We start from the raw sequence: 21,305 nt of genomic DNA on the forward strand, positions 1-21,305 counted from the left end.
TTGAAGTATGAATGAACTAAAGAATCGCGGAACAGAGAGAAACACAGAGGGGAATCGGTCTGGGAGTTTCAAAGTTCGGGAGGGGACACGGAGGGGCGGGCTGTGGCTGTCATGTGACGGGGCGGGGCAAATCCCATGTGCTCGGCGGCGCAGATTGCCCGGCGCGGCTCCGCCCCCTGCGCCGGTCACGTGGGGGCGCCGGCTGCGCCTGCGGAGAAGCGGTGGCCGCCGAGCGGGATCTGTGCGGGGAGCCGGAAATGGTTGTGGACTACGTCTGTGCGGCTGCGTGGGGCTCGGCCGCGCGGACTGAAGGAGACTGAAGGTAAAGCCGCCATGTCCGGGCCCGACCCGGCCCCCCCACCCCCTCCCCCCGCATCCGCCGCCATCCGGGCCGGGACCGGCCACCCTGCGCCGCCGCCCCGGCTCCCTGGCCCCGCGGCCCGACCCAGGGCCCCGGCCCGCCAGGGTCCCGATCCCCGGCCCACGTGTGCCTGGCCCGGCCGGGCCTGGCTGCTGGGTGGGGGTGGGGAGCGCAGGGCCGGACTATGTGGGCCCCGCGGGCTGGTAGGGCGCCGGGTTCGTCGCCGCGAAATGCCACTTCGGCCTGACCCGAGGAGGCCCGGCAGCCCACGGGCGCTGGCACCACGGCTCCCGGCCCGCCGCCCCCTCCCCCCTTCGCGGCCCGGCCGCCGGGAAGTGACACGTTGTTCTTTGGCACTGGCCCGCGCTGCGCAGGGAGGGCGCAGGGGAGGGAGGCGGTAGCGGCGGGCAGGGAGGAGCCCCCGGCCCCGCCCGCCCTCCGGGCCGACCCTCACTTGCCTGAAACCGGCTCCTCGACGGCCGCCGCCCGCCTGGCCTTTTAGGGCCTGACTCCCGCCCTTCCTGGCCTACACTCCTAGGCGGCGGCAGGCCTAGCTTCTGGCCCAGTGCGGGTTCCCCGGCGGCAGGCGTACCTTGTGTGCCCCTGGGCCAGGCCCGAACCCGGTGTCCCCGGGTGGGGGGTGGGGACACCACGGCCGAAGCAGCTAGCTCCGTTCGTGATCCGGGAGCCTGGTGCCAGCGAGACCTGGAATTTCCGGTCTGGTTGGTCTTGGGCCCCGCGGAGCCAGGTTGATACCCTCACCTCCCAACCCCAGGCCCTCGGATGCCCAGAACCTGTAGGCCGCACCGTGGACTTGTTCTTAATCGAGGGGGTGAGTGAGGGGACTGTTCAGGAGGTCAGGGGTTGGTTGAAAGTGATGCGGGTTTGACAGCATGTTGATGGGGACAGGCTGTATCTTTTCTGCTTCACCCTCTTGGCATCTCTGGGACTCCGTATGGGACCCAGCCCTTGCATCAACCCTTTCACCGCCCCATTTGCTTTAAGCTTGGGTCCCTTCCTCTTCCTGAGGCCACTCTTTCCCAACAGGTGCTGGGGGGACCCTGATGTGGCACCAAATGAAATGAACAAAGCTCCACAGTCCACAGGCCCCCCACCCGCCCCATCCCCCGGACTCCCACAGGTAATTAGGGAGGAATTAGCAGGGGAGGGGGTAGGGGAGACCAGGCAGTCGGGCAGGAACAGGTTCCAGCCTCCGGATTTTCCTACCCCCATCTGTGTCAGGGCAAAGTGCAGCCGCCTGCTGCCAAATTGAGACAGGGCCCCTGGGCTGTCCCCGGGGGCTGTCACGGGGAGGGGGTATGTGGATTGTTAAGGCTCTTGCCGCAGATCTGCTCCCCTTATTTCACCAGCTTGGGTTTCTGCCCCACCTGGGCTTCCCCTCTTGCTGAACTCTGGTCTCCCCTCTTCAGCCAGCGTTTCCCCCGGGGCAGACAGCGCCGGTGGTGTTCAGTACGCCACAAGCGACACAAATGAACACGCCTTCTCAGCCCCGCCAGGTGAGGGGCTGTGGGGAGGGGAGTAGGGGACCTGGGCGGGAGCAGTGGAAAGCTTTGGCCAGTTTAGGTCTAGGATGGAAACTGGAGGCCCTGTACCTGGCCTTAATCCTCTGTGTTCTTTCATGCGGCTCTGCGCCTTGCCCTGTTGATTACTTACGGTGGCTGGTCCCTTGGATAGTATGTTGTCAATGAGGGTGGCATTACTGGGATCCTAGTGCCTCTGAGAATTGGGGGCAGTGCTTTGGGCCCTGCTGCCAACTCTTGCTTTCCTATTTGCTCCTTTTACCGGAGGCTGCCATTGCTCTATAGCTCTCTCTGCTTTCTCTTTGGACTGTGGTGAGGTAAACACTCCAGCTGGTCCTTGCGTTTCTCTGTTCCCCAACTTCTTCCTTACTAAGTGGGAGGATTCTTGTCCTGTCCTATTGCCTTCATTCCCTCCCCCCGCCATCACCTTGGGGGTAATTCTCTTCTTTCCTATCCCCATGTGCTCTCAGGGAGGATTCAGGTCTCTGCAGGTAATACCCCTTTCCTAACCCTGGACAGTCTTCTGGTCTCATCCTTACCCTCCACCCTAGTCAGGGGCTAGACACAGGGAATGGGGATCTTCAGGGTGGTGACTTGTTCGGTGTCCAGGTTCTCAGTTGGAGGCCGAGTGATGCATGTTAGGGGCTACATCTTGAAGAACGCGCATCTGGGGACTGGGATGCTGTTGCATGTTACGGTTAGCTCCTCATTACATGCTGGTGGAGCAGTGCATGCTGGGGATATGTTGCCCGAAAGGGCCTTACTTAGGCATGATGCATCTCGGTGTTAGGAAGCCTCTGCAGAGGGGTAGTTTGGTAGAGGTGACGTGCGTGTATGCATGGCAGCGAGAGAGTAAATCGCTACAGGATGCAAAGTGTACATCTGAATTTGGAGGGCGTGTGTGTGTACAAGAAGCCGCTGAGCCATTTGGTCAAGTGGTCTTGGAAGGGTTGGTCTCCATGTTCTGAAGCCCACAGTACTTCTTTCCAGGCTATAGAGACATTGTGGAGTGGCTATTTTTTGTCCACTTCCTCCTCTTTACAATGCCAACTGCTTTCCTCCCTCCTGACAGCACTTCTACCCTAGCCGGGCCCAGCCCCCGAGCAGTGCAGCCTCCCGAGTGCAGAGTGCAGCCCCTGCCCGCCCTGGCCCAGCTGCCCATGTCTACCCTGCTGGATCCCAAGTAATGATGATCCCTTCCCAGATCTCCTACCCAGCCTCCCAGGGGGCCTACTACATCCCTGGACAGGTGAGGCTGGGGGCTTGGAGCCTAGATGCCACAGACCCATATACCTCTCACTTCCCTCACCCTGACCGTCCAGTTCCATTGCTTTTCCAGAGGTGGGACTTCCTTCTGGTCATTGCCCAGAGTTGGCTTGACTTGTCTTGACCTACGTTCTTTTTGGAGTCTGATGTGGAACTCATCGCTCCCTCAACTCCTTCTCTCCCCCTCCCCCACCAGGGGCGTTCCACATATGTTGTCCCGACACAGCAGTACCCTGTGCAGCCGGGAGCCCCAGGCTTCTATCCAGGTGCAAGCCCTACAGAATTTGGGACCTACGGTAAGCAGGGGAGGGAGTCAGAGGTAAGAACAAGCCCAAGGGAGCATCTAAACTCATCTGCTGATTTCTAAAGCAGAAGACCCTTCCCAGGCTTGGCTTCCGGTCTAAAAATGATAAAGTTAATAGGTGGTAGGGATTGGTGCTTAATATTTAACTGGTGTTGATTGTGGAGAGAAAATTTGATTTTATTGCCAGGAGAGTTAGAGTCTTCCCCACATCAGGGAATGTAGGATCAGGCACCAGCCTGAGAGCCTATTAGTAGGCTTTCCCTGTGACACTTCTTCCATGGTTGGGAGCCCATGTAATGCAAATTTGGGAGGTTTTTGTAGCTATTTTTTATTTATATTCTAGGGAACGATTAGTCTGTTCTTTATGGCAGTGGCTTCCAAGTTTTTTGATCACCTATCAGGAAAAGTTTTGAGTATGAATCTCTCATACATATATGTTTTTGTTTATATGTATGCAAAATTTAAAGAAATACACTTGTGCTTGTCAAAAAACAAACAAGTGGAATTTAGGGATGAAATTAAAGAATGCGCCCGGATCTTGCTTGTAATCCCAGCACTTTGGGAGTCAGGAGGACTGCTTAAGGCCAGGAGTTTGAGACCAGCCTGGGAAACATAGTGAGACCCTGTCTCTATTTTAAAATTTAAGGGGGGGCTGAGCACGGTGGCTCACGCCTGTAGTCCCAGCACTTTGGGAGGCCAAGACAGGCGGATCACTTGAGGTCAGAAGTTCGAGACCAGCCTGGCCAACACAGCGAAGCTCCGTCTCTACTAAATTTTATTGTTATTATTTTAATTTTATTTTTGAGACGGAGTCTCGCTCTGTCACCCAGGCTGGAATGTAGTCGCACAGTCTTGGCTCTCTGCAGCCTCCGCCTCCCGGGTTCAAGCGATTCTCCTGCCTCAGCCTCCCGAGTAGCTGGGATTACAGGCATGTGCCACCACACCCAGCTAATTTTTGTATTTTTAGTAGAGATGGTGTTTCATCATGTTGACCAGGCTGGTCTCGAACTCCTGGTCTCAAGTGATCCACCTGCCTCAACCTCCCAAAGTGCTGAGATTATAGGCGTGAGCCACCACGCCTGGCCCCGTCTCAACTAAAAATACAAAAATTAGTCAGGCTTGGTGATGCACTCTTGTAATCCCAGCTATTCGGGAGGCTGAGGCAGGAGGATCGCTTGAACTCAGGATGTGGAGATTGCAGTGAACCAAGATTGTGCCACTGTATTCCAGCCTGGGCAGTAGAGTGAGACTCCATCTCAAAAAAAAAAAAAAGGGGGCGGGGGGGAAGAACTCACCCACTTTGGAGATAGTTTGCTTTAAGGAATTAATATTTCTTCGTCTTGAGCCTAGTTCATAATGTTACTTTGTTTCTTTGCCCCTTTGTAAAGGGCTGGAGACAGGAACTAGACTCAAGTTAAATGGAACAGGGTTGGCAAATCTCTTTCTCTCATTACCAGCCAAAGACCTGGTTCTGTTTCAGGTTCAGAGTATGCGTGTACATGTTGATAGCGGGTGGGGTACACACACGAGAGTAACTTGTACGGTGGAAGGACAGACATAAGTCCTGCTGGTCACTGGTGTGTGGTGGGGAAAGAGTGCCTGCCTACTAGGGGTGCGTGCGTGTGTGTGTGTGTGTGTGTGTGTGTGTTAGGAATTCTTGTAAACGCAGTTCAGACTGGTTCCCCAGCTTTGACAGACACCTAATTCCCTGGGGGAGGAGGGCAGGGCAGGGCAAGGGGCCGGCTGTGGGTGGTGAGAGGTTTTGGGGTGGGAGGTGTCAGGCAGGCATTAGTATATGGTTGGGCCCTGACGCTACCACCATTCTTCTCCGTCCCCCCTCCCCCAAGCTGGCGCCTACTATCCAGCCCAAGGGGTGCAGCAGTTTCCCACTGGCGTGGCCCCCGCCCCAGTTTTGATGAACCAGCCACCCCAGATTGCTCCCAAGAGGGAGCGTAAGACGGTGAGTAGCAGTGAGGGGCTCCGGGACATCTGGGAAGGGGAGAATCAAGGTCAGGTGCTGCTGGGACATTGTGCCGGAAAGAGCAGTGACTTGAGGAGGAAGGAGCTGAAAGTGGGCAGAGAATGGGGTCTGTGGAGGGCTCAGGTTCTTTGTAAGATGCTAAGATTTCAGCATTAGAAGCAGGTCATGGAAAGACTGAAGTGGCTAGCGAGGAAGTTCCTGCGAGACCTGGGTGCTGGGGGGTTGGAAGAACTATGCTTGGTTTTGGGTTTCTGGTGGCTTGCCTTGGAAATGGTTTGTTTTCTGTGGCCCCAGCCCCCATTCCCCCCCTGCCCCCCCAGTCCTGGAAGCTCTCAAGGCCTCCGCCTCTGCTCAGTCCTCAAGCCCTGGGCGTGGTGCCCAGAATAGGGTGCCAGAGCTGGGGAAGCCGCTGAGTCACCCTGGCTCCACCTACTGGATCTGGGCCCTGCCCCCAGAGATCAGGCACACTAGCCACAAGTGAGCCGATTGGGTGCTAGATGGGGGTCCTGGGCCCCAGGGTGTGCAGCCACTGACTTGGGGACTGCTGGTGGGGTAGGGATGAGGGAGGGAGGGGCATTGTGATGTACAGGGCTGTTCTGTGAGGTCAAGGGTCTCTTAAGGGTAGGAGCTGGGGCAGGGACTACGAGAGCAGCCAGATGGGCTGAAAGTGGAACTCAAGGGGTTTCTGGCACCTACCTACCTGCCTCCCAGTGGGGGGTGGGGAGTTGGCCCAGAGTCTTAAGATTGGGGCTGGGTGGAGAGGTGGGCTCTTCCTGCTTCCCACTCATCTCATAGCTTTCTTTCCCCAGATCCGAATTCGAGATCCAAACCAAGGAGGAAAGGATATCACTGAGGAGATCATGTCTGGGGCCCGCACTGCCTCCACACCCACCCCTCCCCAGGTACTGTCTGCTTTTCGAGTGATACCCTGGCTGGGATGTCTGTTCTGCCCTGGACTCCCAAGTCCCTGGATCTTTTCTTTCAACTAAGGGATTTATTTCCCTGCTTTCCTGGATTTCTAGGCAGAGCTAAAGTAGAAATGGCTCTAGTAAAGAAGGGTTGTGGGACTCTTCAGTGCAAACTTGGTAACCCTTTGTGTCCTGCAGACGGGAGGCGGTCTGGAGCCTCAAGCTAATGGGGAGACGCCCCAGGTTGCTGTCATTGTCCGGCCAGGTAAGTAAGCCGGTGGGACGGAGCTTTTATGGGGAAAGAGAATGTTAACAGTTTAAATGCTGAGGTGGTGGAGTGACTTGAACTGGGTACTAGAGAATGATGACTTAGATTTCAGGTTGTGGGATTTTGAGGGTGAATTGGGTTTTGGATGAAAGTGGAAGTATAGCTTAGGTAGGAGAAGAGGATGCGGGGGTATTAAGTTGGGAATGCCTTGGCTGGAGGATGGGGAGGAACAACAGCAGTGAAGCACTTGCCTTTAGTTGTTCATTCTTCCTTCCTATGGTACAGATGACCGGTCACAGGGAGCAATCATTGCTGACCGGCCAGGGCTGCCTGGCCCAGAGCATAGCCCTTCAGAATCCCAGCCTTCGTCACCTTCTCCGACCCCATCACCATCCCCAGTCTTGGAACCGGGGTCTGAGCCTAATCTCGCAGTCCTCTCTATTCCTGGGGACGCTATGACAACTATACAAATGTCTGTAGAAGAATCAACCCCCATCTCCCGTGAAACTGGGGAGCCATATCGCCTGTCTCCAGAACCCACTCCTCTCGCCGAACCCATACTGGAAGTAGAAGTGACACTTAGCAAACCGGTTCCAGAATCTGAGTTCTCTTCCAGTCCTCTCCAGGCTCCCACCCCTTTGGCATCTCACACAGTGGAAATTCATGAGCCTAATGGCATGGTCCCATCTGAAGATCTGGAACCAGAGGTGGAGTCAAGCCCAGAGCTTGCTCCTCCCCCAGCTTGCCCCTCCGAATCCCCTGTGCCCATTGCTCCAACTGCCCAACCTGAGGAACTGCTCAACGGAGCCCCCTCGCCACCAGCTGTGGACTTAAGCCCAGTCAGTGAGCCAGAGGAGCAGGCCAAGGAGGTGACAGCATCAGTGGCGCCCCCCACCATCCCCTCTGCTACTCCAGCTATGGCTCCTTCAGCTACTTCCCCAGCTCAGGAGGAGGAAATGGAGGAAGAAGAAGAAGAGGAAGAAGGAGAAGCAGCAGAAGCAGGAGAAGCTGAGAGTGAGAAAGGAGGAGAGGAACTGCTCCCCCCAGAGAGTACCCCTATTCCAGCCAACTTGTCTCAGAATTTGGAGGCAGCAGCAGCCACTCAAGGTAAGGTGTGGTTGGACGGTAGAGGTAGGGCAGGCTAGGGAATATGGTTCCTTACCCTCCTTGATGACCTCCCATTTTTGCCATGTTTCTGGGTCCCTGCAATGGAATCTAAGAACTAGATTAAGGACTTTTAAGCCTAAAGAGGGTGATGCAAAGGGGAAATATTGTACTTTGGCTGCTTTCTATTTCCCAGGGATTAAGAGTACTCCTTAAATTACTGGCAAAGATCCACGCTTTTATTTATTTATTTTTAATTAGTGGCAGTATCTGTGCCAAAGAGGAGACGGAAAATTAAGGAGCTAAATAAGAAGGAGGCTGTTGGAGACCTTCTGGATGCCTTCAAGGAGGTAAGGGAGCAGAAAACGGGAGGGGAGAGGGCCAAGTTGAGGTATGGAACAGTGGTCATTCTGCAACCAAAACTGGATGTTCTGTTGTTCTAGGCGAACCCAGCAGTACCAGAGGTGGAAAATCAGCCTCCTGCAGGCAGCAATCCAGGCCCAGAGTCTGAGGGCAGCTGTGTGCCCCCACGTCCCGAGGAAGCAGATGAGACCTGGGACTCAAAGGAAGACAAAATTCACAATGCTGAGAACATCCAGCCCGGGGAACAGAAGTATGAATATAAGTCAGGTATGCTGAAGAAAGGGTTGAGAATGGCTTGAGTTTTCTTATTAGGGCCAGAGGAGGCAGTATGATTGCTTCATTCTGTTTTCGTTGCAGATCAGTGGAAGCCTCTAAACCTAGAGGAGAAAAAACGTTACGACCGTGAGTTCCTGCTTGGTTTTCAGTTCATCTTTGCCAGTATGCAGAAGCCAGAGGGATTGCCACATATCAGTGATGTGGTGCTGGACAAGGTTAGTGGCTTGAGTTGGGGAGGGGATGACAAGTTTGTGCTGGATGGATTGGGGAGGGGATGACAAGTTTGTGCTGGATGGATTGGGGAGGAGCCTGAGGTCCTGAAAGAGCAGTCAACCGCTCTAGCCCGCTTCTGAGACCTTTTCCTGTCCTTTGCAGGCCAATAAAACACCACTGCGGCCACTGGATCCCACTAGACTACAAGGCATAAATTGTGGCCCAGACTTCACTCCATCCTTTGCTAACCTTGGCCGGACCACCCTTAGCACCCGTGGGCCCCCAAGGGGTGGGCCAGGTGGGGAGCTGCCCCGAGGGCCGGTGAGTGGGGCTGGGTAAAGGGGCAGGTGGGCAAGGAGTGGGAGTGGATGATTCACTTGTGTCAGTGCCCGTGGAGAGGAGTTTGCCCTGGAGGCGTGTAGTAGTTGTGTCACATATTGCGCTGACTAGTTCCATGTTCCCTCTTGTCTTCATCCCTTGCTTAGCAGGCTGGCCTGGGACCCCGGCGCTCTCAGCAGGGCCCCCGAAAAGAACCACGTAAGATCATTGCCACAGTGTTAATGACCGAAGATATAAAACTGAACAAAGCAGAGAAAGCCTGGAAACCCAGCAGCAAGCGGACGGCGGCTGATAAGGATCGAGGGGAAGAAGATGCTGATGGCAGCAAAACCCAGGTACTGGCAAGTCGTGCTTTTGGTCTGTCTCCATTTCTTCTCCAGGTCTGCCATCTGTGCCCTCTTTGCTTCTTTTTGTTCTTATCACTAGCATCTGTCATGCCTCAGTCCCCACCACCCTCTCTTGTCCCTCCCAACAGCCTGTTCTGCGACCCTCACTGGAACTCTTGTCTCTTCTCCCTCCAGGACCTATTCCGCAGGGTGCGCTCCATCCTGAATAAACTGACACCCCAGATGTTCCAGCAGCTGATGAAGCAAGTGACGCAGCTGGCCATCGACACCGAGGAACGCCTCAAAGGGGTCATTGACCTGATTTTTGAGAAGGCCATTTCAGAGCCCAACTTCTCTGTGGCCTACGCCAACATGTGCCGCTGCCTCATGGCGGTTAGTTTCCACTGGGTTCTAAATCTCGTGGTCTAGTTGCCCATTTCTATTCCCAAGACTCCTTGAGTCCAGCTTCTTGGTTCCCCTCCAACTTGTGCCTCTTCCAGCTGGAAGGAGGCAGAGCTGGGGCCAGAGATTTTCCTGGGTCAGGTAGTTAGAGGCTCTTGGAGGGCCTTCCCTGCCCAGGACTAGTCTGAGTGTGACATTCTCTCTGACCTACAGCTGAAAGTGCCCACTACGGAAAAGCCAACAGTGACTGTGAACTTCCGAAAGCTGTTGTTGAATCGATGTCAGAAGGAGTTTGAGAAAGACAAAGATGATGATGAGGTTTTTGAGAAGAAGCAAAAAGAGATGGATGAAGCTGCTACGGTGAGAGAAAACCCACTATCGATTCTACTCCCCACTTACCTCCTTCCCTTACCCAGATGCTACTCAGCTGTAGAATTTGGAATGGAGATAGTGGTGTCTTGGGGATTTCTCTGGCTCAGGACGTTTTTTTCCCTTTTTGAGGCAGTCGTGCTCTGTCACCCAGGCTGGAGTGCAGTGGTGTGATCTTGGCTAGCCTCCACTTCCCGAGTTCAAGTGATTCTCCTGCCTCAGCCTCCCAGGTAGCTGGGATTACAGGCATGTGCCACCATACCTGGCTAATTTTTTTGTATTTTTAGTAGAGATGGGGTTTTACCATGTTGGCCAAGCTGGTCTCAAACTCCTGACCTCAAGTAATCCGCCTGCTTCAGCCTCCGAAATTGATGGGATTACAGGCATGAGCCACTATGCCCAGCCAGCCTGCCTCAGGACTGAGTGCTTATTGCTAGGTTTGGATATCCAGGTAGAAAAGAGTTTTAGCCGAGTGGCTGGTTATCTTTTTGACACAATCCCTGTCCCGTGAATGTCAGGCAGAGGAACGAGGACGCCTGAAGGAAGAGCTGGAAGAGGCTCGGGACATAGCCCGGCGGCGCTCTTTAGGGAATATCAAGTTTATTGGAGAGTTGTTCAAGCTGAAGATGTTAACAGAGGCAATAATGCATGACTGTGTGGTCAAACTGCTTAAGAACCATGATGAAGAGTCCCTTGAGTGCCTTTGTCGTCTGCTCACCACCATTGGCAAAGACCTGGACTTTGAAAAAGCCAAGGTAGAGGTCCTTGCATCTGGAGGGGGATGGGCTGAAGCATATGTGGGGCTCACTGAGCCCACAGTGATGGGGCGGAATGCCTGAGGAGGGGTGGGGCCTACAGTTATAGGTGAGACATGAGAAGTTCCTGGTCTGATGCCTTTCTCCTCCCTAGCCCCGAATGGATCAGTATTTCAACCAGATGGAAAAAATCATTAAAGAAAAGAAGACGTCATCCCGCATCCGTTTTATGCTGCAGGACGTGCTGGATCTGCGAGGGGTGTGTGTCCCCCTCCTCCCCACTGCCAGCCTGCTGCCTCCAGTTTCTGACACTGCCTTGTCTGGCCTTCCCTGACATCATCGTGACTGGCCCTCTGTCTCCACAGAGCAATTGGGTGCCACGCCGAGGGGATCAGGGTCCCAAGACCATTGACCAGATCCATAAGGAGGCTGAGATGGAAGAACATCGAGAGCACATCAAAGTGCAGCAGCTCATGGCCAAGGGCAGTGACAAGCGTCGGGGTGGTCCTCCAGGCCCTCCCATCAGTGAGTTCCAGGCTGGGATTGAGAAGGGAGCAGTGAAGGGACCGGAAGGTTATATACTTTCCTCTGATGACTTCCTGTTAGTGCCACGTGTCTGGGCCACTGAGACCCCATGATGGAACTGAGGATCTGAGGAAGGGAGGCTAGGGGTGGCCCAAGGGGAAGGGGCTGCTAGGATTTATTCATTATTCCAGTATGCCCCTCTTTTTGTGTCAGGCCGTGGACTTCCACTTGTGGATGATGGTGGCTGGAACACAGTTCCCATCAGCAAAGGTAGCCGCCCCATTGACACCTCACGACTCACCAAGATCACCAAGGTAGGGGTGTGTGCGGGAGTGGGTGATTCAGCTCAGGTTTAGATCTTAGTCCCCTCACTTCTCTAAGGTTGAAAAGGTGACAGCTGAATGTTTCCTCTTAGACTAACTGGTTGGATTGCTGGAGACAAGACTGCCAGCTGTAGAGGGAGGGTGATACTCCCATTAGTCTGGACCAGTGTTTGGCAAACACACACACGCACACGTGCCAGATCCAGCCCATTCATACATCCCAGGACCCAGTAGTGGTTTTTACATTTTAAAGTTGTGAAAAATTAAAAAGTGAATGGTAATTTGTGCTGTGGAAATTAAATAAAATGTAAATGTCAGTGTCCATGAAGTTTTATTGGAACATAGTCACACCCATGCCTTTATCATCTACAGCTGGTTTCATGCTACTGTGGAAGAATTGAGTAGTTGCAATAGAGACTGGCCCTTTATTAAAAAAGATTTTCTGACCCCTGGACTGGGCCATTGACTACCTGTTTGGCTGCATATGGTGGTGCTGGCCAAGATACTCAGCCGGGTTAGACCTATGATTCTACTCCCCTTTTCTTCTTCAGCCTGGCTCCATCGATTCTAACAACCAGCTCTTTGCACCTGGAGGGCGACTGAGCTGGGGCAAGGGCAGCAGCGGAGGCTCAGGAGCCAAGCCCTCAGACGCAGGTATGGAGGCAGTGTGAGGAGCTGGGTGGTTATCCGTCAGAGCTCCCTTGAGGATAGAGCCTTTTCTGTTAGGGAGGCCTTCAGTACAAGGTGGTTAGGCAATGCAGGCAATAGAGGAGGTTTGTGTTGTGGTTCCAGGGATTGAACTGCTTTACTTTTGGGACTGGGACCAAGTGTCCTAAACTGGCAAGTAGGGGATAAAATGCAGGAAAGGAGAAAAAGATTTTAATACGGATTTTCTGCATCCCCAGCGTCAGAAGCTGCTCGCCCAGCTACTAGTACTTTGAATCGCTTCTCAGCCCTTCAACAAGCGGTACCCACAGAAAGCACAGATAATAGACGTGTGGTGCAGAGGTGAGGTTTCCTGGACGTCTTTGTTATTCACACTGGGGGTACGTGATTGGGTTCTGGTTGTTGCCATAGGATGGAAATTCTTCATACCTGTCCTGGTTGGAGCCCTTGGGTTTTAGTTTGGGGCATATTCATTATGCCAAGAACAAGGCCCAACAGTTGCTCAGCATGTTGTGTAATTACATGAGTGCCTGGGCAGTGCAAGTGAGTGAAAACGTGTCTGTCTTTCTTCCAGGAGTAGCTTGAGCCGAGAACGGGGCGAGAAAGCTGGAGACCGAGGAGACCGCCTAGAGCGGAGTGAACGGGGAGGGGACCGTGGGGACCGGCTTGATCGTGCACGGACACCTGCTACCAAGCGGAGCTTCAGCAAGGAAGTGGAGGAGCGGAGTAGAGAACGGCCCTCCCAGCCTGAGGGGCTGCGCAAGGCAGCTAGCCTCACGGAAGATCGGGACCGTGGGCGGGATGCCGGTGAGAGTCTGAGAGAGGAATGGAGGGAAAGGCATTGGCTGCCTTGGGACTAGCTGGTCCCCAGCCTTTTGAGAGCTCCGAATCTTGTTTGCTGGGAAGACTGAAAAGTCCCTCTAATCTGTGTTCTCTTCCCACAGCGAAGCGAGAAGCTGCCCTACCCCCAGTGAGCCCCCCGAAGGCGGCTCTCTCTGAGGAGGAGTTAGAGAAGAAATCCAAGGCTATCATTGAGGAATACCTCCATCTCAATGACATGAAAGTAGGCAGTGGGAGTGGCGTGTGATTGAGGAGTGAGCAGGGAGGGATCATGCTGGCAGGCATAGGGGTCTGGGGTCTGGGTCAGACAGTGACTGGTCTCTTCCTCCTGTGCCCTGCACCCCTCAGGAGGCAGTCCAGTGTGTGCAGGAGCTGGCCTCACCCTCCTTGCTCTTCATCTTTGTACGGCATGGTGTCGAGTCTACGCTGGAGCGCAGTGCCATTGCTCGTGAGCATATGGGGCAGCTGCTGCACCAGCTGCTCTGTGCTGGGCACCTGTCTACTGCTCAGTACTACCAAGGGTATGAGCGGCTTCTCTGGGCCTCCCACTTACACAGATCCACAATTTTCTGCCTCCTTTTTGGGACCCTTGGAACCTTGCATAAGAGTATAGGTTCCCTGGCCGGGTGGGGTGGCTCACGCCTGTAATCCCTGCGATTTGGGAGGCCAAGGTGGGTTGGATTCCTAGAGGATCACGTGAGGTTGGGAGTTCTAGACCAGCCTGGCCAACATGGTGAAACCCTGTCTCTACTAATAATACAAAAATTAGCCAGGTGTGGTGGCGCAGTAATCCCAGCTACTCGGGGGGCTGAGGCAGGAGAATCACTTGAACCCAGGAGGTGGAGGTTGCAGTGAGCCGAGATCGTGCCATTGCACTCCAGCCTGGGTGACAAAAGCAAAACTGTCTCAAAAAAAAAAACAAACCCAAAAAAAAACAGTATGGGTTCCTTGACCATCCCGGTCAACATAACTTTAGGGGGTTAAACGGGGTGAAAACCATCTAAGGACACAGAGGTGGCCTTAGCTTGAGATAATTGTCCCCATGTCTAGAAAATGTTCCCAGGGGTTCCATAGTTGATCCCTTAGCCATGCCGTGTTGCCCCAGAAGGAGAGTGGGGACCTGGCCTAGAATGTCTTGACTTGGAGTTCCCTTTGCAGGCTGTATGAAATATTGGAATTGGCTGAGGACATGGAAATTGACATCCCCCACGTGTGGCTCTACCTAGCGGAACTGGTAACACCCATTCTGCAGGAAGGTGGGGTGCCCATGGGGGAGCTGTTCAGGTAAGTCCCCCTGGGTGGAATTCAGGGGAGGTAAAGACCAGAGGGAAGGTGGTAGGGAAATGGCTGGGTTGGATACCCTGGTTTGGAGGGAGATGGAGTAGTGGTGAGGGAACTGTGGAGGCTGTCAGCATGAGGTTTTTCTCTTCTTGTAGGGAGATTACAAAGCCCCTGAGACCGTTGGGCAAAGCTGCTTCCCTGTTGCTGGAGATCCTGGGCCTCCTGTGCAAGAGCATGGTGAGTGAGGGCCAGGAGTCCAGAGATGCCTCCCACGGTGTGGTTTTGGCTGTTTGCTGTGGCCCTGAAGCTTCATGGTCCATTGGTGGAGTGGAGTGATGGTGATGGCAGGATTGTGTTGGTACCTGGGAGAGGAAATACTGAGGTGGGCCATCTCCCGCACACCAGTTCCTATCATGAGTTCTGGCCAAGACTGGAGGAGAATGGCAGTCTAAGACCCTAGGCCCGTGATTGATGCATTTATTTATTCATTCATTCAACTAGGGTTTTGTTGATGATCATTTATCATATACTAAGCACTAGGGACACAGCAATGAATAAAACACAAGAAACAAGTTGGTGGAGAAAAAGGAAGAAATGGGCCGGGCGCAGTGGCTCACGCCTGTAATCCCAGCATTTTGGGAGGCCGACGTGGGTGGATCACGAGGTCAGGAGTTCAAGACCAGCCTGGCCAATATGGTGAAACCCCATCTCTATTAAAAACACAAAAATTAGCCGGGCGTGGTGGCAGGCGCCTGTAATCCCAGCTACTCAGGAGGCTGAGGCAGGAGAATCACTTGACCCGGGAGGTGGAGGTAGCAGTGAGCCGAGGTTGTGCCACTGCACTCCAGCCTAGGAAACAGAGCAAGACTCTGTCTCCAAAAAAGAAAAAAGAAATGACAGCTTGATAAAAACAACAGTAAAGCGTGACATAAAACAGTTGAAATAGAGTGGAGTATCTTAAGTACTGTGGGGTTGCAAAGGAATATTTGACAATATTCGTGACAGGAGGCTTTCAGGGTGCTGAAGCGGCTTTGTGAAAGTTAATTGGTAACTAGCGAATATAAAGGCAAAAAGATGGGGAAAGGTAAATTGAGTGTGGTACTTAGTGGAAGTGAGAAGTTGGGGTGAGTGTGCAGTTGCAAGGGTTCAGCCATCTGGAACCTGGAGGAATCACACTTGCGATTTAAAGGAATTGTTATGTCAACATCATTTAATTCTTTTAAATAGACGTGTACCAGGACAAGTTGTTGTTGTTTTTTAACAACAAATAAGCATATTGAACTATTTGTGTATTTCATCCACTCCAAGGTGCCATAGATTATGAGTGCCATAGATTATAAGACATTCTTTATGCACTGTTAAGAAAGAAAAGACTGGGCCGGGCGTGGTAATCCCAGCACTTTGGGAGGCCAAGGCGGGTGGATCACGTGAGGTCAGGAGTTGGAAACCAGCCTGGCCAACATGATGAAACCCTGTATCTACTAAAAATACAAAAAAATTAGCTGGACATGGTGGTGTGCACCTGTAGTCCCAGCTACTTGGGAGGCTGAGGCAGGAGAACTGCTTGAACCCAGGAGGGGGAGGTTGCAGTAAGTCAAGATTGTGCCACTGCACTCCAGCCTGGGCGACAGAGTAAGACTCCGTCTCAGAATTAAAAAAAGATATATATTGGCTGTAAGACAACTTTTAGTTAAAATGTGAAAAAATGGGCATGTTTTAAAATCTGTGAACTGCAATAATCTTGCTAAGATCCAGTGCCATTATTCTGTTAATAAAGAAAAAGAGTGATATCTTCATAGTCTATTGCCCCTTACAGAAAACGCGCTCAGACTGCTGGTTTTATGAGGATTTTTTATTCGTGTTAGGGATGGGGTATATTTGTGTCAAGATTTTTTGGGTTTAGGAAACAAGCATACTTGTTAGAAGTTGTCCCTTCCTAGAGGCCCTTACATCATTTTTCCTACCCTAGTGTCATAGCACTGTGGTGGACAAGTTCTCTTTTATTTTATTTTATTTTATTTTTTTTTGAGACAGAGTCTTGCTGTGTCGCCCAGGCTGGAGTGCAGTGGCGTGATCTTGGCTCACTGCAACCCTTGCCTTGGGTTCAAACGATTCTCCTGCCTCAGCCTGTCGAGTAGCTGGGATTACAGGCACCTACCACCACGCCTGGCTAATTTTTGTATTTTCTGTAGAGACAGGGTTTCACCATGTTGGTTAGGCTGGTCTCCAACTCCTGACCTCAGGTGACCCGCCCACCTCGACCTCTCAGAGTGCTAGGATTACAGGCGTGAGCCACCGTGCCTGGGACGAGTTCTTATTTATTTGGATGGTTATTTGACTGACATCTCTGCCCTGCACCAGACTGTAGGAATGGAAGGGCTGTGCCTATTAGTACTTCTATAGCATCCTTAATGCCTAGCAGGTACCTAGTAGGCTTTCAGTAAATATTTGTTGGATTAATGTGGTAGAGCTGTTGGGTCCTTGGAGAGAGAGAGCTTTGGTAAGTTGGGTTGGTCTTGTGTTTTGCAGGGTCCTAAAAAGGTGGGGACACTGTGGCGAGAAGCTGGGCTTAGCTGGAAGGAATTTCTACCTGAAGGCCAGGACATTGGTGCATTCGTCGCTGAACAGGTTTGGGGATGGAGTTGGGTTAATTCTAGCATTTGAGGCTGGCCAGTCTTCTTTCTTGTCTCACATTGGCAACCTCAACTCTTAACTGCGGGCCTTTTCCATTGCAGAAGGTGGAGTATACCCTGGGAGAGGAGTCGGAAGCCCCTGGCCAGAGGGCACTCCCCTCCGAGGAGCTGAACAGGCAGCTGGAGAAGCTGCTGAAGGAGGGCAGCAGTAACCAGTGGGTGTTCGACTGGATAGAGGTAGGTTTCTCCTGGATATTGATAAAGGAAAGGTAGTTCTTAGGGTGGGGGTGGGGGGAACAAGAATGAAGACTGAAGGGCCCAATTCAGAATCTGGGGATCATTTGTTTCTCCCATACAGGCCAACCTGAGTGAGCAGCAGATAGTATCCAACACGTTAGTTCGAGCCCTCATGACGGCTGTCTGCTATTCTGCAATTATTTGTAAGAGGAACCAGGGAGATGGAGGGGCAAGGGTGGGCCTGACAGACAAGTGGAGGGAGGTGGGTATCAGCCTTGGCCTCCCAGTTCTGAACTGGGGTAAGGGTATATTGCTCCACTCATCCCTGTCTTCTTGTAGTTGAGACTCCCCTCCGAGTGGACGTTGCAGTGCTGAAAGCGCGAGCGAAGCTGCTGCAGAAATACTTGTGTGACGAGCAGAAGGAGCTACAGGCGCTCTACGCCCTCCAGGCCCTTGTAGTGACCTTAGAACAGCCTCCCAGTAAGAGCCAGGCCACGGGGACAGGGGTGGGGTGGAGGGACTGCCACATAGCAGGGCATGAGACCCTTCATGGAAGGGTCTTAATCCAAGAAAGGTAGGTAGTCATTAGAGAGCAAAATGCCCTCCGGGTTTCATTCCTTCCTCTTACATTTGTGTTGTGTTGTGCCTGCAAGTGGAAGGAGTTAGACACAGCCTTGAAGGGTAATTGCCTGTTTTGTGCCTACCCATGTGTTTGATGCCAACAGTGCAGAGGTGATAAATGATAGGATCTTCCCAGTACCGTGTGCCCCCACGGCGTGGCACAGGGCTGAAATGCTTTGCTTACCTTGCCTCATGTAGTCCTCACAAATGTTGTTTACGGTAGGTGGTATTACCCCTATTTTCCACATGAGGAGACTGAGGTCTCAGTGAACATGTCTCAGATTATGCGTTCAGAACATAGGTATGTGTCGGCACTGGCATGCTCACAGAGAGGAAGCCGAGCAATTTCCTGTGCTGGCCTGGAGTTAGTACTGGCGTGAGCAATGAGCCTGGGAAGACGGGTGCTCTCGGTGGGAGGACACCTGGTCTGAGGGGTAATGAGTGGTAATTCACTCCACGACAGCTGGAAGGGGAGGGGGAGAATGCTTGAAGCGAAGGCACTATGTGTGTTCTTTCTACCTATGGTAGGAAGAACTTGACACAGGGAAAAGAACTATTAAAGAAAGGCCAGTGTGGGAGAGCACAGCAACCGGTCCTAAGTGAGGCAAGATGGGGCCGAAGAGAGGGATGTGGGCCTGACCACGCAGGGCCGGGTGTAAGCCATGGCCAGAGTCTGGGGCTTTAGCCTGAGGGCAAGAAAATGCCTTCGTGGGATTTTAAGCAAGGAATAAAGGAATTTGATTTTAGTCATTAGATCATCCTGGCAATAGAGGGAAGGGTGGTTTGGAATGGGGTGAGAGTGGATGTGGCAGTGTTAGCACCAGTGGCTCAGCCTTGCTGGTGACGGTGGAGAGGAGTAGGCAGATGAAGAGATACTTAGGAAATGGAGTTGGCAGCTTTTGATTACACTGGTCTGGGGAGGGGCCATGAGAGATTAGAAGTCATGGATGACTCCCAGGATGGTTTTAAATCACAGTGGGTTTAGAAGACATAGTGTGATGTCATTTGCTGGGGTAGGCAACGGTGGATCAAGTTGAGTTGTGGTCCTTGAGTTAGGGAATCAAGAGATGTCAGCTCAGTAGCTGGGGTATCTGGGTCCTTTTGGAAAAGAAGAGGTCAGGGTAGGAGGCAGCTTTCTGAAATGCCGGCACAGGGTAACTCATGCAAGTCATAAGAGGATACGGGCTTGCCTGAGGGAGAGTGATAAGGGCCTGAGATACAGCCCTAAGGAGGTAGAGTGGACATACTGGTAGGGACCAAAGGAGGACAGGCCCTTCTGAACCAAGGACAGAGAAATTTGAGGAGAGGGATGTGGTTGATAATGCTAGATGCTGCTGTGAGTGTTTGTAGGAGTGGGCCTGAAAATGCAGGATGTCTGGAATATAAAAACATAGAGGCCACCCTGGCAAAAACAGTATTTAGTGGGGCAGGGGACAGATTCTGGATCGGAAAGGACTGAGAAATACTTAAGTGAGACAGAAAGAAGGGAAAACATCAAGTGTAGTCAAAATATTTTATTAGCTGTAAGATAGTGGTTGAAAACAGGGCTTTTTGTTTTTAGGTGGGAGAAACTTGGGCTTGAAAATACAGGGCAGAGTGCATAATCGATTGGATGGGGTCCCTGGGTGGGTATGTGTGGGATTTGGAGTGTAGGTACGGGATAAGTGAAGGTTCTGCCCTGCTGTGGCCCATTGCTATGGGGTGGAGGTAGCAGGTGACTGTGCCTAGGCAGTTTGTGACTTTGAGGCTGGGCATGCCCTGCAGAACATCCTGGCTGGCAGCATCTCATAGGATGGCTTAGAAGTGTAAGGTTTGGTTTGGAAAGACTGGTAGTGCCTTGTGGGCACTGGAGTGGGTTATGTTTCAGGGGTTATAAGACACGTGCTTGGGAAGGCCACCCAGCAGCTAGGGGTTGAGGAGAAAGAGGGTCCAAACAGGTGATGCTTGAGTTGAGTCCTGAAGGAACAAGACACGAGGAAGTTTCCGGCAAAGGATATAGCATCCGCAAAAGTGTCAAGGCCAGAGAAGGTGTGTATGTACAGGAAATGTGTGGGGAAGGAAGGGAAGTTGAGATCAGGAGTTGTCAGGATCTGTTTGGGGGGCAGTGAATGTTCAGGTTACATGTAGGATATATATAGGACTTCATGTATGATATATATAGGACTTTTAGTGATTTCCTGAATTCAGGAGTACCAATTCTGAATATAGTTTTCTCCATTAAATACATCATGGGCAGAGAGGTTTCAGGCTGCCAAGGTGAGGCCAAGCAAGTTTGTAAGGTGTTTCCGATGGCCAAGTGACTCATTGCTGTGCAGCAGTCTCAGATCATGAGATTAGCATCCTGTCAGAGGCCTAGTCACTCTGGAATGGCCACAAATGTCAGGCTGGTGCGTCAGGGCCTTGTTTGAACTGTGGAGCTTGGGAGGGTTCCCTGGGGTGGGCTGGGGTGGCGGTGGCCAGTCACGTCTAACTGCTGTCTTGCCTGCTTGCAGACCTGCTGCGGATGTTCTTTGATGCGCTGTATGACGAGGACGTGGTGAAGGAGGATGCCTTCTACAGTTGGGAGAGTAGCAAGGACCCCGCTGAGCAGCAGGGCAAGGGTGTGGCCCTTAAATCTGTCACAGCCTTCTTCAAGTGGCTCCGTGAGGCAGAAGAGGAGTCTGATCACAACTGAGGGCTGGTGGGGCCGGGGACCTGGAGCCCCATGGACACACAGATGGCCCGGCTAGCCGCCTGGACTGCAGGGGGGCAGCAGCAGCGGCGGTGGCAGTGGGTGCCTGTAGTGTGATGTGTCTGAACTAATAAAGTGGCTGAAGAGGCAGGATGGCTTGGGGCTGCCTGGGGCCCTCCTCCAGGATGCCGCCAGGTGTCCCTCTCCTCCCCTGGGGCACAGAGATATATTATATATAAAGTCTTGAAATTTGGTGTGTCTTGGGGTGGGGAGGGGCACCAACGCCTGCCCCTGGGGTCCTTTTTTTTATTTTCTGAAAATCACTCTCGGGACTGCCGTCCTCGCTGCTGGGGGCATATGCCCCAGCCCCTGTACCACCCCTGCTGCTGCCTGGGCAGGGGGAAGGGGGGGCACGGTGCCTGTAATTATTAAACATGAATTCAATTAAGCTCACTGCCTTTCTGCTTTATGGCCTGCTCCCTCTAGAGAAGGTGTTTATAGGTGGGGATCCTTCCCAGAGCTGATACTGTAGCGCTGTTCCCTGTAACCTGGCACCCCTCTTGCCTCTTCCCCTGTCCGTGATTGCAGGGATCTGAGGTTTCCTGGAAGGTTGGGCCCTCAGATGGGCTTGATGGGTGCACTCCTCGTCCGGAGGAAAGGGAGATTAGTGATAGGACATTTTTGCTAGACTCTGCTCTCCTACCAGAATGATTCAAGCCCCTGTGTGGAGAA

The 21,305-nt window shown here is 52.8% G+C and overlaps 1 protein-coding gene and 1 non-coding gene across 18 annotated transcripts; both read left to right on the forward strand.

Moving 5' to 3' along the window:
* Positions 1–163: 163 nt before the first annotated feature.
* On the forward strand, positions 164–21,021 carry EIF4G1 (eukaryotic translation initiation factor 4 gamma 1). Of its 17 annotated transcripts, none has more exons than XM_054553076.2 (34): positions 171–322; positions 1,137–1,193; positions 1,409–1,502; positions 1,792–1,878; positions 2,373–2,393; positions 2,975–3,151; positions 3,365–3,464; positions 5,320–5,432; positions 6,263–6,355; positions 6,560–6,626; positions 6,915–7,736; positions 7,995–8,083; positions 8,177–8,363; positions 8,454–8,587; positions 8,748–8,906; positions 9,071–9,259; positions 9,446–9,643; positions 9,866–10,012; positions 10,540–10,776; positions 10,931–11,035; positions 11,142–11,301; positions 11,515–11,615; positions 12,176–12,278; positions 12,530–12,632; positions 12,865–13,097; positions 13,235–13,353; positions 13,479–13,651; positions 14,289–14,414; positions 14,567–14,648; positions 16,941–17,039; positions 17,147–17,281; positions 17,403–17,484; positions 17,621–17,761; positions 20,395–21,021. In XM_054553076.2, exons 3-34 carry the CDS (start codon positions 1,443–1,445, stop codon positions 20,574–20,576), a joined length of 4,824 nt encoding a protein of 1,607 aa, XP_054409051.1. In that variant the 5' UTR covers positions 171–322; positions 1,137–1,193; positions 1,409–1,442; the 3' UTR covers positions 20,577–21,021. The 17 variants fall into 17 exon arrangements, with proteins under 17 accessions (XP_054409056.1, XP_054409051.1, XP_063578439.1 ...); XM_063722369.1 differs by having other exon boundaries at positions 9,074–9,259; XM_063722370.1 differs by lacking the exon at positions 2,373–2,393.
* On the forward strand, positions 11,360–11,435 carry LOC112132906 (small nucleolar RNA SNORD66). The gene has a single exon (XR_002914608.1). It is a non-coding gene; the product is annotated as a small nucleolar RNA SNORD66 (small nucleolar RNA).
* Positions 21,022–21,305: the final 284 nt, after the last annotated feature.

This window comes from Pongo abelii, chromosome 2, assembly GCF_028885655.2.
Source record: "Pongo abelii isolate AG06213 chromosome 2, NHGRI_mPonAbe1-v2.0_pri, whole genome shotgun sequence".
Taxonomy (NCBI): Eukaryota; Metazoa; Chordata; class Mammalia; order Primates; family Hominidae; genus Pongo; species Pongo abelii.

What these genes read in the sequence shown, in the direction of transcription:
- EIF4G1 (XM_054553076.2), top strand. Translation starts at nt 1,443, where the DNA reads ATGAACAAAGCTCCACAGTCCACAGGCCCCCCACCCGCCCCATCCCCC. An exon ending in GGACCGTGGGCGGGATGCCG is followed by an intron (nt 13,098 to 13,234) that starts GTGAGAGTCTGA and finishes CTCTTCCCACAG; the next exon opens with CGAAGCGAGAAGCTGCCCTA. An exon ending in GTGCATTCGTCGCTGAACAG is followed by an intron (nt 17,040 to 17,146) that starts GTTTGGGGATGG and finishes TTTCCATTGCAG; the next exon opens with AAGGTGGAGTATACCCTGGG.